The sequence below is a fragment of the Stegastes partitus genome, unplaced genomic scaffold (assembly GCF_000690725.1).
Source record: "Stegastes partitus isolate 25-593 unplaced genomic scaffold, Stegastes_partitus-1.0.2 Scaffold648, whole genome shotgun sequence".
In the NCBI taxonomy this organism is placed as follows: Eukaryota; Metazoa; Chordata; class Actinopteri; family Pomacentridae; genus Stegastes; species Stegastes partitus.
Genome location: NW_007578379.1, coordinates 269,783 through 283,548, shown reverse-complemented (window position 1 = coordinate 283,548; position 13,766 = coordinate 269,783). Strand labels below are relative to the sequence as shown.

The window sequence follows — 13,766 nt, the reverse complement described above, 5'->3', positions numbered from 1 at the left end:
GGAAGCTCATCCAGACGACATGTTGACCAGCATCACTTCGTTTACACACTGATTTTATAACTGATAAACTCGCCAGAAGTTCCTCCAGTTTGGCTTCACATGGCGTATGTTTTTTACTATTCATGTTTTTGCACAGCCTGCAGTTCAGCCGAGTGTTTATTTGTCTTCAGCAGAATCTGGTTCAAGCAAGCGGTTTGTTTTTTAGTTTAAATGAGCGATTTTAATGAAATATCACAACTTTAAGTTTAGTTTTCTGTAAAAAGTTCTGCAAAGTTACACGATTTGCCCTCAGGCTCCTCCAGCTTTGACCTCAGCACAGATTTTTTTGCATCACCTCTAATGTAATTCTGATAATTATGTCCAACTTTGTATGAAAAATCACCACAAAATGAAGAATTCGATTTAAAATCTGTCGTGGCTCTGATGTTGTCAGATTCTCACCTCCGTATTCATAAAAAGACATCTACTGGCAACGTTTTATGTTGAAATACGTGTAAAAACAGAACAATTACATCATTTTTTTCCTTCATATTAGGGCTAATTTTTTTTAAAAAATGCAAGTAATGTCATATAAAATGACAGAACATCAGGATAGCTCTGATAAAAACGCCGTCCGGCATGTGTGACGGAGACCAGAGCTGACTGAGGGACGTAGCAGCGGTTTGAGGCTCGTCCACATTCAGGGTGTCATCATGCACACTTCTGAGGTGTTGTGGTGACACTGCTGCTCCACACTTGAGGCTGTTTATCAGTTTTATTCGGCCCAACTTTGTTTGTTTTCCCAGCATCTAATTTCCAGGCGTTTACAGAGGCTTCGATGTGTAGGCAGCGCTGCAGCTCCACCATATATCCATACCAGAGAAGCTCCTGAGTGGAGTGTTATTAACGCCGGAGTCTCTCTGAAAGCACTCGGCGAAGATGTTTGTTCTGACAAAAGTGGAGCCGAGTGTGGAAGTGGATTTGTTTAATAATGTCTGTGATTATGCGTGAGAGCCCGGCGTCGGTTTTAGCTAGTTGGAGCTTTCAGCGGCCGAGACGATTTTGCTCCAAACTCGCCTCCCGACTGTAATTCTGCGATTCCTACTGTAATTCTGCAGAGTGGCAGCTCGCTTTAACGGATCATTAGGTCATCAATCAATGCATTCAGCATTTTAAGTGCTCTCGTTTAATGCGGGCCTGCTCGGAGCAGGATAAGATTTAAAGATCCGCCGTTGTCCGCACATTGTTGTCTGCCATTTAGGCTGTCAGACTGACCAATGAGGTCTAACACTGACTTTGTATGGCCAAGATAGTTGAGCCGCCAGCTCGCCGTATTGATCCCAAATCTGGACTGATATATACCAAGCTCCCGCAGCCAATTTCTTTTTTCTTTCTTTTCTTTTTTTTTTTTGTACATTGGAGCAGCAGATTGGCGAGATAAGCCGAGTCGTGCACAGTGTGGACCGGCTTCACCTTGTGTTTTCCTCAGAGACCTGATGCAATCAGACGCTCAGTGGCGAGTACGAGTGTGTCTGGTCCTGCAAACCCACCATTAGCTCAGCGGCAGATGACCAGGTGGGAGGTGAGGATGACCTCCGAAGGTCATCGCTCCACTCCAACGTGGAGAGGAGAGAAAAGAAAAGAAGAAAAAAAAAGAAAAGAGCCTCTTGTTCGCTTAAAAACAGACAGAAGTGTGTCGACTGAGATGCACTCATTTGTGTCACTGCTGTGTTTAAATCAGAGTGAAGCTGATTCTTGGGTCAAAACGTGTCCTACAGAGGATATGATACAGATAAATAAAATAATAACTGACTAAATAGGACATTAGTTTAGTATTTAAACAAATATTTCAGAAGAATTTGTTCACATGTACCCAGAAATCAGGTGTTGAAAAATGTGATTAATGCAGACAACTAAATATTAAACTAAACATTACATAAATTAAACTTTAATTTAAATTTCCATACAGTATTTTCTATCATAGGTGAGTCCTCAGTCACTGTGAGCTCTGTGAGATTTATTAGAAATATGAAGTAAAGGAGAAAATATTATGTATAATATGTGGGGTTTTGTAGACGTAGATAATTACTGAAGGAAACAGCTAAGTGGTGCCACTTTTCAACAAGTTAATAAGACGAGGAAATGTTAGTATGATGAGAAATAATACTTGTAGTTTGACGTAGTTGATCCCAGAGATTGTTGTGATAGTTTTGAACACAACACAAAACTAAAATCATATCAAACTGCACATACATTTAAATTTAAGTCGTGTTTTCCACCAATATATATAAATTCGTCTTCACTTTTGAATAAGAAAATGTTGAACTCACAGCCTCGTTAATGGCTGTGACATAAAAATGGACGTTCCAGTTCAGGCTGCAGAAGTCGCCAATTAGATGGAAAGAATTTGACCAAACCTGACTCAGTTTGTGATGATGTAATGCTATTTTTGACTCCAGACAGATACCCCCCGTGGTATTTCATTGTCTTTATTTACTTCTACATACGTCTACTTAAGTATCGAGGCCGACATGCTTCAGACACACCTTGTTGTTTGGTAGTCGGTGCTTTATTGTGGTAGTAAAACTGCATTTTGCTGTAATATTTAACTAGAATAAGCCCCTCAGGAGGCAGTTAGTCGACCACTAAATGCTAGCCGCTGTAGCTTTAGCTTTAAAGTCGCTGGTCCTCACTACAACTTCCCTCCGTGCCTAATTCCTCCCTTAACTTCTGAGTCAACTCGCCCCGCATCCTGCGCTGGTCAATATTTACCAGATCAGAGGCAGTAAATAAATCATAGCGGGACCGCGAGGTCACAGTATTAAAACAGAGAGGGGGAGGGCTGGAGAACCTGCACCGGCCCAGACAGTCACCTTTCAGCCGGTGATTTATAGAGAGCAGCCTTGACCTATAGTATAACACCCGACTTGCACTACAATTAATATTGATCCACGCAGCCTGCAGCTCAGGCGTTAATGCTGATGGCCCAGACAGCGCCGGGCACAAATCTGAGAGGAAGATGTGACTTTCTCCACCGAGTTTTTAGGGATTCTGTGGCAGGAATGTGAAGCGTTCGACCTTTCTGATCCAGAAAATGTTAAAAAACAACAAATCTGCTTCGGCTCGATCGCACCACCCAAAAAAAAAAAAAAAAGCGAGCTATCGGCGGATGAGACGGCGAGCACAGAGACGTATTTAGGACCTGGATTCATCCGGTTGACAGAAATATGACTCAATAACTGCTATTTTTGCTCCCTGCTTGACTCGCTAACGCGTCCGCTGTAATAGCTTCATAAGACGATAATATGTCAACGTGCCGCGCTGCCCCCAAAGGGCCAAAAATCAATTAGTGCAGGTTTAAACTGCACCTTATCACACTTTGCTCGCTCCTAATAATGTTCACGGCCCCTAAATCATCCCCATTAATGGAAACTGTGCTGTGAAGTTGTTTTGTTCGACTAACTGATGACAGAAGCGGAGCGTTGCGTCACGGCGGAGCGTGAAAGTAGCCGTTTTACATTCGGCGAAGGGCTCCTTTGATATATAGAAGAGGTTAATTGGGTGATTCACGTCCTTCCCCTCCTGTGTTCTGCCCCAGTGGGCGCCAAATAAACACCCGAATGCAGCCGCCGCGCCGTAATTAATGCCTGTATCCATCTGTTATTAAGAAAATGCCACTCAGCGGCGCCGGTGCATGACGCCCAGGTCATGAATGGATGCTCGGCTAAATACAGAAAGTGAACGTTATGAAATAATCGCACAGCCGGAGCTCCTTTTTCCTCCTGGTGGAAACTTGAACCCACCGCTCTGCTGCAGAAGGAAAGCCTGCACATCCCTGACGGATATGAAATGCAGCGCATGGCTCAGCACGTCAGGCCCAGGCGAGCCGGTGGCGGGTCAGAGGCCGGCAGAGCTGGGCGGACGCTGTGTTTGTTGCCGCTGTCATTCTTCTCCTCTTACTCATTCTCCCCCGATGAGATGCCTCGACAGCCGCGACCTTGATGCTCTCTGCCGGCGCTGTGGCGTCGGCGCTCAGACTGGCGCCTCCGGCGGTGTGCGGGCGTTGCTTTCTCCGAGGTAGCCCGCCGCCTCTCCTTCCCCACAGCCGGCCGGCCGGCCGCCGGCTTCAGGAGGCTTCGCACGTGGAGACGCTCGGGTTCAACAGGTGGCGCTCTGGTGTTGGAATCAGAGTCATGTGCAGGTTAACACACGAGTCATGAGTGGAACCAATCAGCTCACTGTCCAGCTCCAGATTCACCTGAGGAACAACGTACACAGATAACATACGATATTAACAGTGGATTAGTCCATATACATGTGCATGAAATCATCACTTCACAATAAACCTGAAGGCGACAGCAGACGACTGTAATCTCATCAATTCATCCCAACATTGTTCAGTCTGTGAACATACAGTGTGTTGCTACGACACTGAAAATACAAAAATCACGCTTTAAAAAAGGGAAATTCAGCAGCGATGGTGCCAAAAAACATAAATATGTAAAAAAATGGTGGAAATCTAAAATATCTGACAACTGTAAAAGCAAATATCTGTTAAAATAATTATGGTTTTACTGGATTTAAATACAGTAAAATAGACACAGAATGTGAAACAACAAATTTGTAAACATAGATGTTTGATGCAGGTGTATTTTGTTGGGTTTTTTTTTGCAGTTTTGGCCTGTTCTTGTTTTGTTTTTTTTACACTCAACATGTAAATTAACACTTTTATATATTCGATGTTACCTGGAATTTAACAAAACCTATAAAATAACAGTTAAAAATTTACCATTTTCCAGTCCTTAATATACATAATTTTTCCTTCAAATCAAGGTAAATATGCATAAAATTATATCTTTTTTTTATTTAAACACTTCTTTAAAAAAAAATCTTTTCATTTTACAGTCAAACATTGTTTAAAAAAAAATACTGTGTATAAAAATGACAGATTTTTTTATGCAAACAATGTTTACACATTTCAGTTTTTTTATGGTTTGTTGTGATTTTACTTTTTTTTTTTAAAAAACCTTAAAATAAGATTAAATTGTTCTAGATACTTCCAAAAATGACAGTAAAGGTAAAAAACATTCAGTAACTTCAGTAATTGGAGCACAGATTCAATGTAAAGCAGTGTTCATCCTAAAGAAAAGAAATATCAGCTGTAATAATAACATTTCTGAAGGGATTAGAACCCTAATTTATGATGAACAACACTGAGAGCCACGGATTTAAGATAAATTTTACACTATAGTTAAACAATTAAACAAATATCCCAACTTTAGACGACAGCAGAGCTAAAGGACAATGAATGCTGGACTTGTGTTTGTCGTTTAAAAATAATACGACTCCAAATGACAGCTAATTTTTGCTAATAGCTCACAAAACATAGCATATGTTAGCATGGCTCCGGTACGTCTGGACCTCTTTGGATCAGGTGCAACCCTCAGATACTCAATCACATCAAGATCTGGGGATGTTTGGAGGCCGAGGAAACATGTTGAGCTCTTGGTCGTGTTCCTCGAGCCACATCTGGGATAAACTTGTTCAAACCTTTCAGTGGTTTTAAATCAGTGGCTGTTGGAGCACTATTAGCCTAGCTTAGCATAACGACTGGTAGCAGTGGGAGCCACAGCGAGCTCAGATCTCTCCAGAGTTTTAAGATGCGCCTCGCGGCAGTAAAACATTTAAAACATTTCAACACGTCGACAGAAGCGTCCAGGTTGTGCTGCAGGAGGAGGATGTGTAGCGTGATTATCTCCTCCTGCTCACCTCGGGCTCTAGAAGTGCTGCTTTATTATTATTTGGAGGGAATGTGTTTCTTTTCCCTCCCGGCTGCAGCTTCCATCCGAAGCATGCAAATAACGAGCGCTATCGATCATCTCATCTAACTTCTGGGAGAAAAACAAACTGGTGTGTTTCTCAAATGTCAAACAAAAACAACTTTAAAAAAAAAAAAAGAAGAAGAAAAGCCTCCTGCTCACGTATTGGCTGAATTTACATCCTTTGTTGTAAAGATAAATAAATAAAAAAGCAATTCGCTAATAAAGATTTCATTAACTTTCAATGACCAGATTCCTGATTGTATTCACTGGTTAATTAAAAACAGAAGCTGGCGGACGGATCTTTGTTATCTGAGCTTCGCAAAAACAAAAGTTTCTGAGGCCGGTGCGATGTTTATTTGTTTATTCGCCGTTTGATTTGGCCGGTTTTGTAGCTATGAGGGAGGAATTAATAGATAGGGGCTGTTTCTGATGGATGACTTTTTATTTTTCTTCCCCCCTCGGAGATTTTAAACGCAATCTAGTAATTCACGTGTCCTTTTATATCCGCGCAGCCAACGAACAGCGTTTAATGAAAAAGCAATGCTCTTATCATTTTATATGATCCTCTTTGTTGCCTTTTTATTCTTGCCTCCGCCCCGCGGGATGAAAGTTTTCATGTAGCTTTACGGCTAATGCTAAGAGAATAAAAAGGAGGCCGCGCCGCCGCCGCTGATGTTTACAGCACAATGAAACCCACACAGCCTTTCTCTTTCCTCTGCCTCTCTTTCCTTTTATGAACGCCATAGGATTGATTTCGTCTGACATTAAATGGGCATCACGGAGAGAAGAATGATTGTTTTATTCTCTTTCTCAGCTGGTCAAAGATGTCAAACTGACATTCACTGTGTGAGCCCAGACGCTTTGCTCGATGCTCCGCCGCTCTCGTCTGGCGGCTCATTGGCATGCGCCCCGCCGCCCGGCCCGCTACTCCTGTTTGTTTTAAAAGGCAGCGGCAGAATGAGACGGGTAGAGGAATGTCCACAGGCCCTTCAGCGCCGTGTGGATTAGAAGAAGCTGTTGTTTTATCTTCGCTCTCGCCTCTAAGTACCTTCTCCTCCTCATTGATATTCCAGGTGTTTGTGAACTTCGCCAAGCACCAGCACGGAGAGGACAACGACAACGACGACGACGACGACTCTCGGGCCTACAGCAAGCCGGTGGACACGTCGGACGAGCTGCCGCTGCAGACGATGAAGACCGCCAGAAGAACTGAGGAGGTGTGACGACGAGGAGGCAGTGGACTGGACGGAGGGTCGGCAGGAAACCTGGTTCCAGTAGGGGGTTCCTAATCAGGACAAAGGGTGTAATCGACGGACAAACATGGATTCGGTGAACAAATGAGACGTTTCTAACTGGAATTCGGCGACACAGTTTTTGCAGAAATCAATGGGACAGTGCATCAGAGATTATCGTGCCTCGGCTGTTCAGTCCTCAAACGCACCGAGGCCACACCTTCTGCCAAAGTTTAACCATCTGTAGCGTGACTGGTTTAGTTTAACCCTCTGAACTCTGAGCAATTTCTGAGAGTTTTAGCTTCATTTTTTTATTTTTTTACTCCAATAGAAAGTCCTGCACCTCTATGGAACCAACACAATCATGACTCGGAGTAAACAAACCTCAGAAACGTCTTCTGTGCAGCATAAAAAAAGTCGTAAATTGTCAGGAAAAAAACGAAAGACAACAGTTTCCCAAGTGCCCAGTTTCCAAAACTGGTACCACCTACCAAAAGTTAGCTTCTTACATTTCAGTTTGTTTCTATACGTGTCGTCTATCTGCTCTGGGTGAACACAGCCTGCAGTTCAGCCGAAATCGGATACAAGAAATGAATTTTTGTTGGTTAGTTAGTACAAACGGCTTCATGACTCCACCCAAGAGCACAGATTTACTCGTTTTTTTACAGATTCTAGTTGGTTCAGATGGTGGATTTTTAGCAAATTTTGAAATTAAATATTTAGAATAAAAGAAATTTGGTGAAATATCTCGATATCAAGGACAGACGGGTAGTTCAAGGACTGTCGGAAAGGTGAAAATCCAACAATTCGTTCTACTTCAGGCTGTAAATTGGAGGTTTTCTTTTAGAGATTTGTTGCGTTTCAAACCTGGAAGCAGGTTTTGGAGTTCAGAGGGTTAACGAGAAACGTCAGAGGCTACGGTGAGCGAGATTCTCCAGATCTGCTGCCTTACAGGCTGGACGTGAGTTAATGAATTAGAATTGGACTTTTCTCAACCTGAGCATCTTGATACATGAAAAAAAACAAGCCGAGTCACTGCCCTGGATTCTAAAAATACTTCCTAAGATTACAAAAAAAACAATTTGCATTTGAAATAAGATGAAAATTTTGAAAAATCAACGTCGTGAGCGACTGGACCAGAGGAGATTCCTGCCGTGGATGATAGAACGAGTCCGGTTCAGGTGTGTCTGAGGACATATTGCTGATCTTGTCAGACCTCAGAGACGGTGTTCGGGCCAAATCATTCCTGTGAGCGTTGCACAGCACCGGATATACCTCAGGCGTGACCTTCAGATTAGATTATTTAACACTTTAACCATATATATTCTTTTTTTTTTTACATTTGCTGCTGATTCTAATGATGATGTGTAAAGGTCTGATTCTCAAAGCAGAAGAACACGTGTGATGTCTTGACGTTTATCGATCTGTCGAGGATTCCAGCGAGCAGCTAATGTAAGAATCATGGAGGAGTTCATTCTGTTTGCCGGGAGTCGGTTAACGAGCCTCCAATTAGCCGTGGATGGTGTCGGGCGACGGACTCCAGGGTCACGGCGTCGACCGGCTGTCGAACGTGTTGCAGGAAAAAGGCAACATGACGCCATTCAGAGGTTCTTCTCCAACGACGCAAGCGGACGCAAACAGAATCACCGACAGCCTGTTGATATTTTAAAAGCCTTGTGGAATCTTCCCATTGTGCCGATCAGCTTTTCCTTTCACTATCCTTTTTATTCAGTAGGACGCGCTGGTGTTGGCGCTTTTGTCGAGCTTTTACCACTTATCGGCGCCGGTAGCGCTAGCCTTCAGTGAATACAGTCTGTCACAATGTGCCTTCTAGACGCCCAGATGCAGCTGAAAGCCATTTTATAGCTAAAGATCCTGCATCGCAGCATGTTTTATTTGTAATATGAAGTCGTGTACGCTGTTGTTGTCATATACGAACCATTGTACCGACTGTTTGCTAAACTCCTGCCATCTTAGTTACTGTCGCTGAACCTGTCGAGCTTCTGTTGCTCTTCGCATTCATGTAACTTGATTTACTACAAGCAATGATTTATTGTTTTTTAAACCTATAGATCTTTGATATCAAGTGTAGCGAGCTAGCTAGTTGAAGGTACAGCAGCTCGCATTGAAATTACAACAACACATGCTACTGTTTTTGTTTCATTTTTTGTATTTAAATTTTTTAGCACACAGCTCTCCGACCTATTTATTTACCAGCAGCTACCCTCATTATTTATATGATCTTTAAGCTTGGCAGGTTTGTAGTTCCGAAGCTTTTGACCGTTTGTGGCAGGAGTTTAGCAAATGGTCGACTGAAAATGTTTCATTCAGTTTAAGTTTGAATACCTGTAAAATGTACGAATATGGTGTCACAAACTAAGTTAAAAAGTAGGGATGTCCCGATTAAATCTCAAAAATCAGGGCCAATCAGATTTTTTTCAAGCAAAAACAAAATCCTTTGTTTACATCCGCAGTCGCACAGGTGTCGTAAAGCAGGAGCAGAATGTCGGGGTGCTAATTCTGAATAATCGAACCATTTTAAACACATTAGCACCCTCCGGAGGTCATCTAGCGCCACCAAAGTCTTTGCCGTGGTGGCCGTTGCTGCTAGCTAAACCCCTACAACGCTCTCTGCTTGCCAACACCTAACTGCTGCGAGTCCAAACACTCTGTTTGAAACTAAACGGTAACTCCACCTGGTGGCACAACCAGGTACTACATCTGATTGATAACACATTTTCTAGCACGTAGAAAACAGGTTTTTACCGTCCTCGTCACGCTACATTTCAGATAGAAAAGTTTCCTGACAACCCACAGTAAGACTCAGGTTTGTGTTGTCGAGGAAATCGGTATCAGATTCGGACTGCAAATTCAATTAATCGGGACAAAAACACCAAAACAACACTCCTTGATCGGGACATCCCTCCTCCGACCTGTGAATGTATCTGCAAACTGTCACTCAGGGATGTTTTATGTGCAGTAATGAGTCGTCATTTACATTCTGTTAAAACCCGTCAGTGTCCAAGCAGCAGCGGCGCGTTCTTACCTCCACCACCGGGCACGTCTTTGTTCAGAATTTAAATAATTCTCCACCCGTCCCAGAGCTTGACATCATTTGTATGCTGTGCTAAGTCCTCACATTACGCCCGCTGTAAAGAATAATGAATCCTATTTGCACTAAATATTGCTTCATGCCAAGACAAGTGATTAAACATTTGCACAAATTGTAATGCGACTTAATGTTTGTACGCGGCTCTGTTTGTCCGGCCAGTGATTGGTTTGAAAGTCTCTTCAGTTCGGCCTCTCTTTCGCTATTTCTCTTTCTCTGTCGTACGTCTCGTCCCTTTAACCGACTCCGTGGGACGCCGGCATACAGACTGCACCACACTGGGTAAGGCATTTTATTTCCCATTTAGCGGAGTGGCTCCTTCTCAAAGGCAAAGAGAGACGTTTTGTCTGCCAGATGCCTGAGAATGAATTCATTTTCCCCGTCAGACCGTCACACGGCGGCGTGTGGGCTCTCTGTTTATTTATTTTCACTCTTCGTCGAGCCGATTCAAAGCCTCAAGTTACACCAGCTGTTTTTGCAATTTCATTTCTGTATCGCAAAGTAAAAAAAAAAGAATGTGTGTTTTGGAACATGAGCGTTTCACCAATAATTCATTAAGATTTCGCAATTTAATGCGATTCTAAAAGACGGTTTTCCGTTCCCGCCTCTGGATTAGACAATCCCTCCACTGTCGAGCGTCTTCTGTGCATTGATTTCTGGTTTGTTTTGAAAGTTGCAGCAAGAATTCTCTGTAAGTTTCTGAAAAAAAAGATTCTTTATTAGCTCTAACCTGATGCTATTTGTGTGATATGAATATGGCCACTTAGTTTTACTAAGTTTGTCTCGGTGAGGAAGCGAGTCGCGCGTCGTCTCGCCGCAACCCGAGCATCTCGTGTTAATGCCGACACCTCTGAGCTTTCCTTCCTCATTAGAGTCGCGGGGAAACGCTGCCAGATGCAATCAGTCAGATGTGAACTTCACAGCGGCGATAAAAACGGGGAGTCTTCAGGTAAGATTGCTTGTCACATCCCACCATTATTCCCTCGCACCTTCTGTCCCCGTGCGACGCCGAGGTTTGTGAGCAGGGGTTGCGTCACAGATCGGCGGAGGTGGCCGCGAAGCAGCGAGCAGATGGGCTGGTAATATGCTAGGTTCGCTGGCATGTCAGGAAATTCTGCTAATTGTGTTATTTTTAAGTTTAAGTGAACCGTATTTGAGCTTATATGTGGTTTAAAGCAAACTGTTGGAAGGTCTGCGCTGGAAATGTGAGCTTAAAGTTCAACCTCGAAGCAACACGAGCGAGAAAATCAGTAGTCGGTATCAGGTTGTGTCAAACTAACCAGATTGACCTTTTAACGCGGGGCTGCTTTAGCATTTAGCATTATTAACTCTGTTGGGTACAAAATGGTGGAGTTTGAGCTCATTTTTTCCTCAAATTAGTTTCAAACTTTCATACAACTTCAGTGTCGTTGGAGTAGTCTGACTTTTAGCATGTTGACGTCGGGTATAAATATTCGACGGCGCAAACTGCCTTTGCTAAAGGAACCCGCAACAACAACCTCCTAGCTAGCTATAAGCTAAAAATGGTACATTTTAATTAAGCTTTGGGTCACGCAAGAAAGTAGCTCTGCTTTGTGTTTCTACTCAGTTAGCCATTTGATTGAAAATAGTCACCTCTGTGCTGAAACACCATTTTGAAGGGACACCATCACTGCATCCCGGGCTAAGCTAATATGATTGTTCTAAAGAAATGGCAGCAAACCAAAGCAGGAAATGATAACGAAAAGGTGCCGTCAGACCATTCTAGTGCTGTGGAGAACGTCAGTTGAAATCTGAAGCACAGATTCGTTGGTCTTAGCCCAGTTCCAAGGACACTACAGCGTAATAAGTAAGATATTGGCTGTTTTTGAAACCGTAGTCTGCAGCCAAATGAAGCAAAAACTGCAGAAAGCCAAAAGTATCTGTTGATTGTCCAACATGCTTGTAGGGCATCACAACAGCTCTGATGTACTTTTGCCACCAGAGGAAGTTGAATACTTTATTATTATAGGCCGAGAGGTTTAATTAGGTCGTTTTATTTTTGTTGTTACATTCGTTTGGTTGCATTTTACACAACTGTGTGAGTGAAATGAAACAGGAAGCACTGGATCGTTTCTGTTTTATTACAAATTATTTAGCTGCTGAACAAAGAAAACCTTCACAATACGACCAAACCACAGCTATAAATATACCAACAGTCTGCAGGTTTCATGAAAACAGAAGCACCAGAGAACCAGCTTAAACTCGACTTGCATTTGCAGTGAACTTATGCTCCAAAACTGAGTCAACCTTCCTGGCATTTTCCACTTTTCTTAGATTTTTATCTCATAAAAGGAAGCAACACATTAGCTGTGCTGTTTTCTTCCACTTTCCAAAACCAGAAAGCGACTAAACCTGCCGGAAGATTCTGCAAAATACGCCGATTTAACAGTTTTCTTCTGTAGAAGGTAGTAAATGCAGCGACTCCACTCCTCCTTGAACCAGCCAGTCTGCAAAAACACACCAAACTGTTGCTTTAACCGCCAATTAAACTCAAAAACTAACCTGTAAACACCTTCCTCAGAGTTCATGCTGCGTTTCTCCACATGTTCCACCTGAATCCAGACGTCAGATTGGAGCTTTGTGCAGGTTTAAACTTTGCTAAAGAGCATTTAAGAGAAGAAAAGTGACGGCTTGGCAGCACATTCGTTGGTCAGACGAAGAGTTGGTTGGTCTGAAGTGAGGTGTTGGGAGCGTTACATTTATAGATGCGTCTAACAAAGCCGCCGCTTTTAGAAGAAATGCCCACTTGCAGCAGCAGTTTGTGCAGCGAGCGTTATTATTGGGCATGAAGTGATGAGAGGGAGCGTAGAGGTAATGCAGAAGCAATTTCCATCTCCGGCAGCAACACTTTCTGCTTCGTTCTGCCGCTGCGTTTATTTTTGGTCTTAGCTTTTTCTTTTTCGGTGAAACCTGGCGGGGAGAAGGTCGCGACCGGCCGCGTCTGACGCTGATAACGGGTTTTTCATCGACCCGCGCCGAACACGAAAATACTCCGAACAAGTTGCCAATCTCGATCTCTGTGGAGCCGGCGAGTACAATGGAAGGCATTGTCTGTCGGAATGGGAAGATTACAGGAGTTAGAGGAGATTCGATGATCTGCTCGACAGGCGAGCTTTGCAGAAAAGCTCCCTCCATCCCCCGTTCTCAGGCTGCAATCATCGCCGGTGCTCCGAGGTTGCTGTTCTTGCGTTGGGGGGAACCTTTCATGAGCCGCCGGGAGTCGCTGGTAATTGGTGCGACGTCTCAGTTCATCTCATCGCAGTCAAACAGACGCCTCAGAACTTCTTCATCTGTCTGCCAAGATTTATTTTAGAAATAAGTTCGTTTTTTTTTTTTTTATTTTAATGACTGTCTCTACGCTGTTTGTTCTTTTTCTTTGTCATCTTCTGCTGGTTCGACCGACTTCACTCGTGTAGTTTGTGGTGGAATCTGAAGCGAGGAGACGAACCGGAAAGTTTTCTTCATTTTTGATTTCAAGAAATGTTACGAGATCCTAAAAACTGTAAATTAAAACGACACAATTGACTTTCTTTGGACTTATTCAGCTCACCAATGATGACCCGTTAATTCTGTCTTCTGACAACTTTGTCTTCGTTTTTTTGG

The 13,766-nt window shown here is 43.1% G+C and overlaps 1 protein-coding gene across 1 annotated transcript in view; it reads left to right on the top strand.

Moving 5' to 3' along the window:
- Window positions 1-7,234, top strand: part of LOC103363284 (ATP-binding cassette sub-family A member 1) — a gene marked incomplete at its 5' end in the record, with an annotated part of 152,575 nt that extends 145,341 nt beyond the window's left edge. Inside the window, one exon of the mRNA XM_008289967.1 lies at window positions 6,875-7,234. Within this exon, the coding sequence (XP_008288189.1) occupies window positions 6,875-7,024 (150 nt within the window). The remainder of the gene's footprint in view (window positions 1-6,874) is intronic.
- Window positions 7,235-13,766: the final 6,532 nt, after the last annotated feature.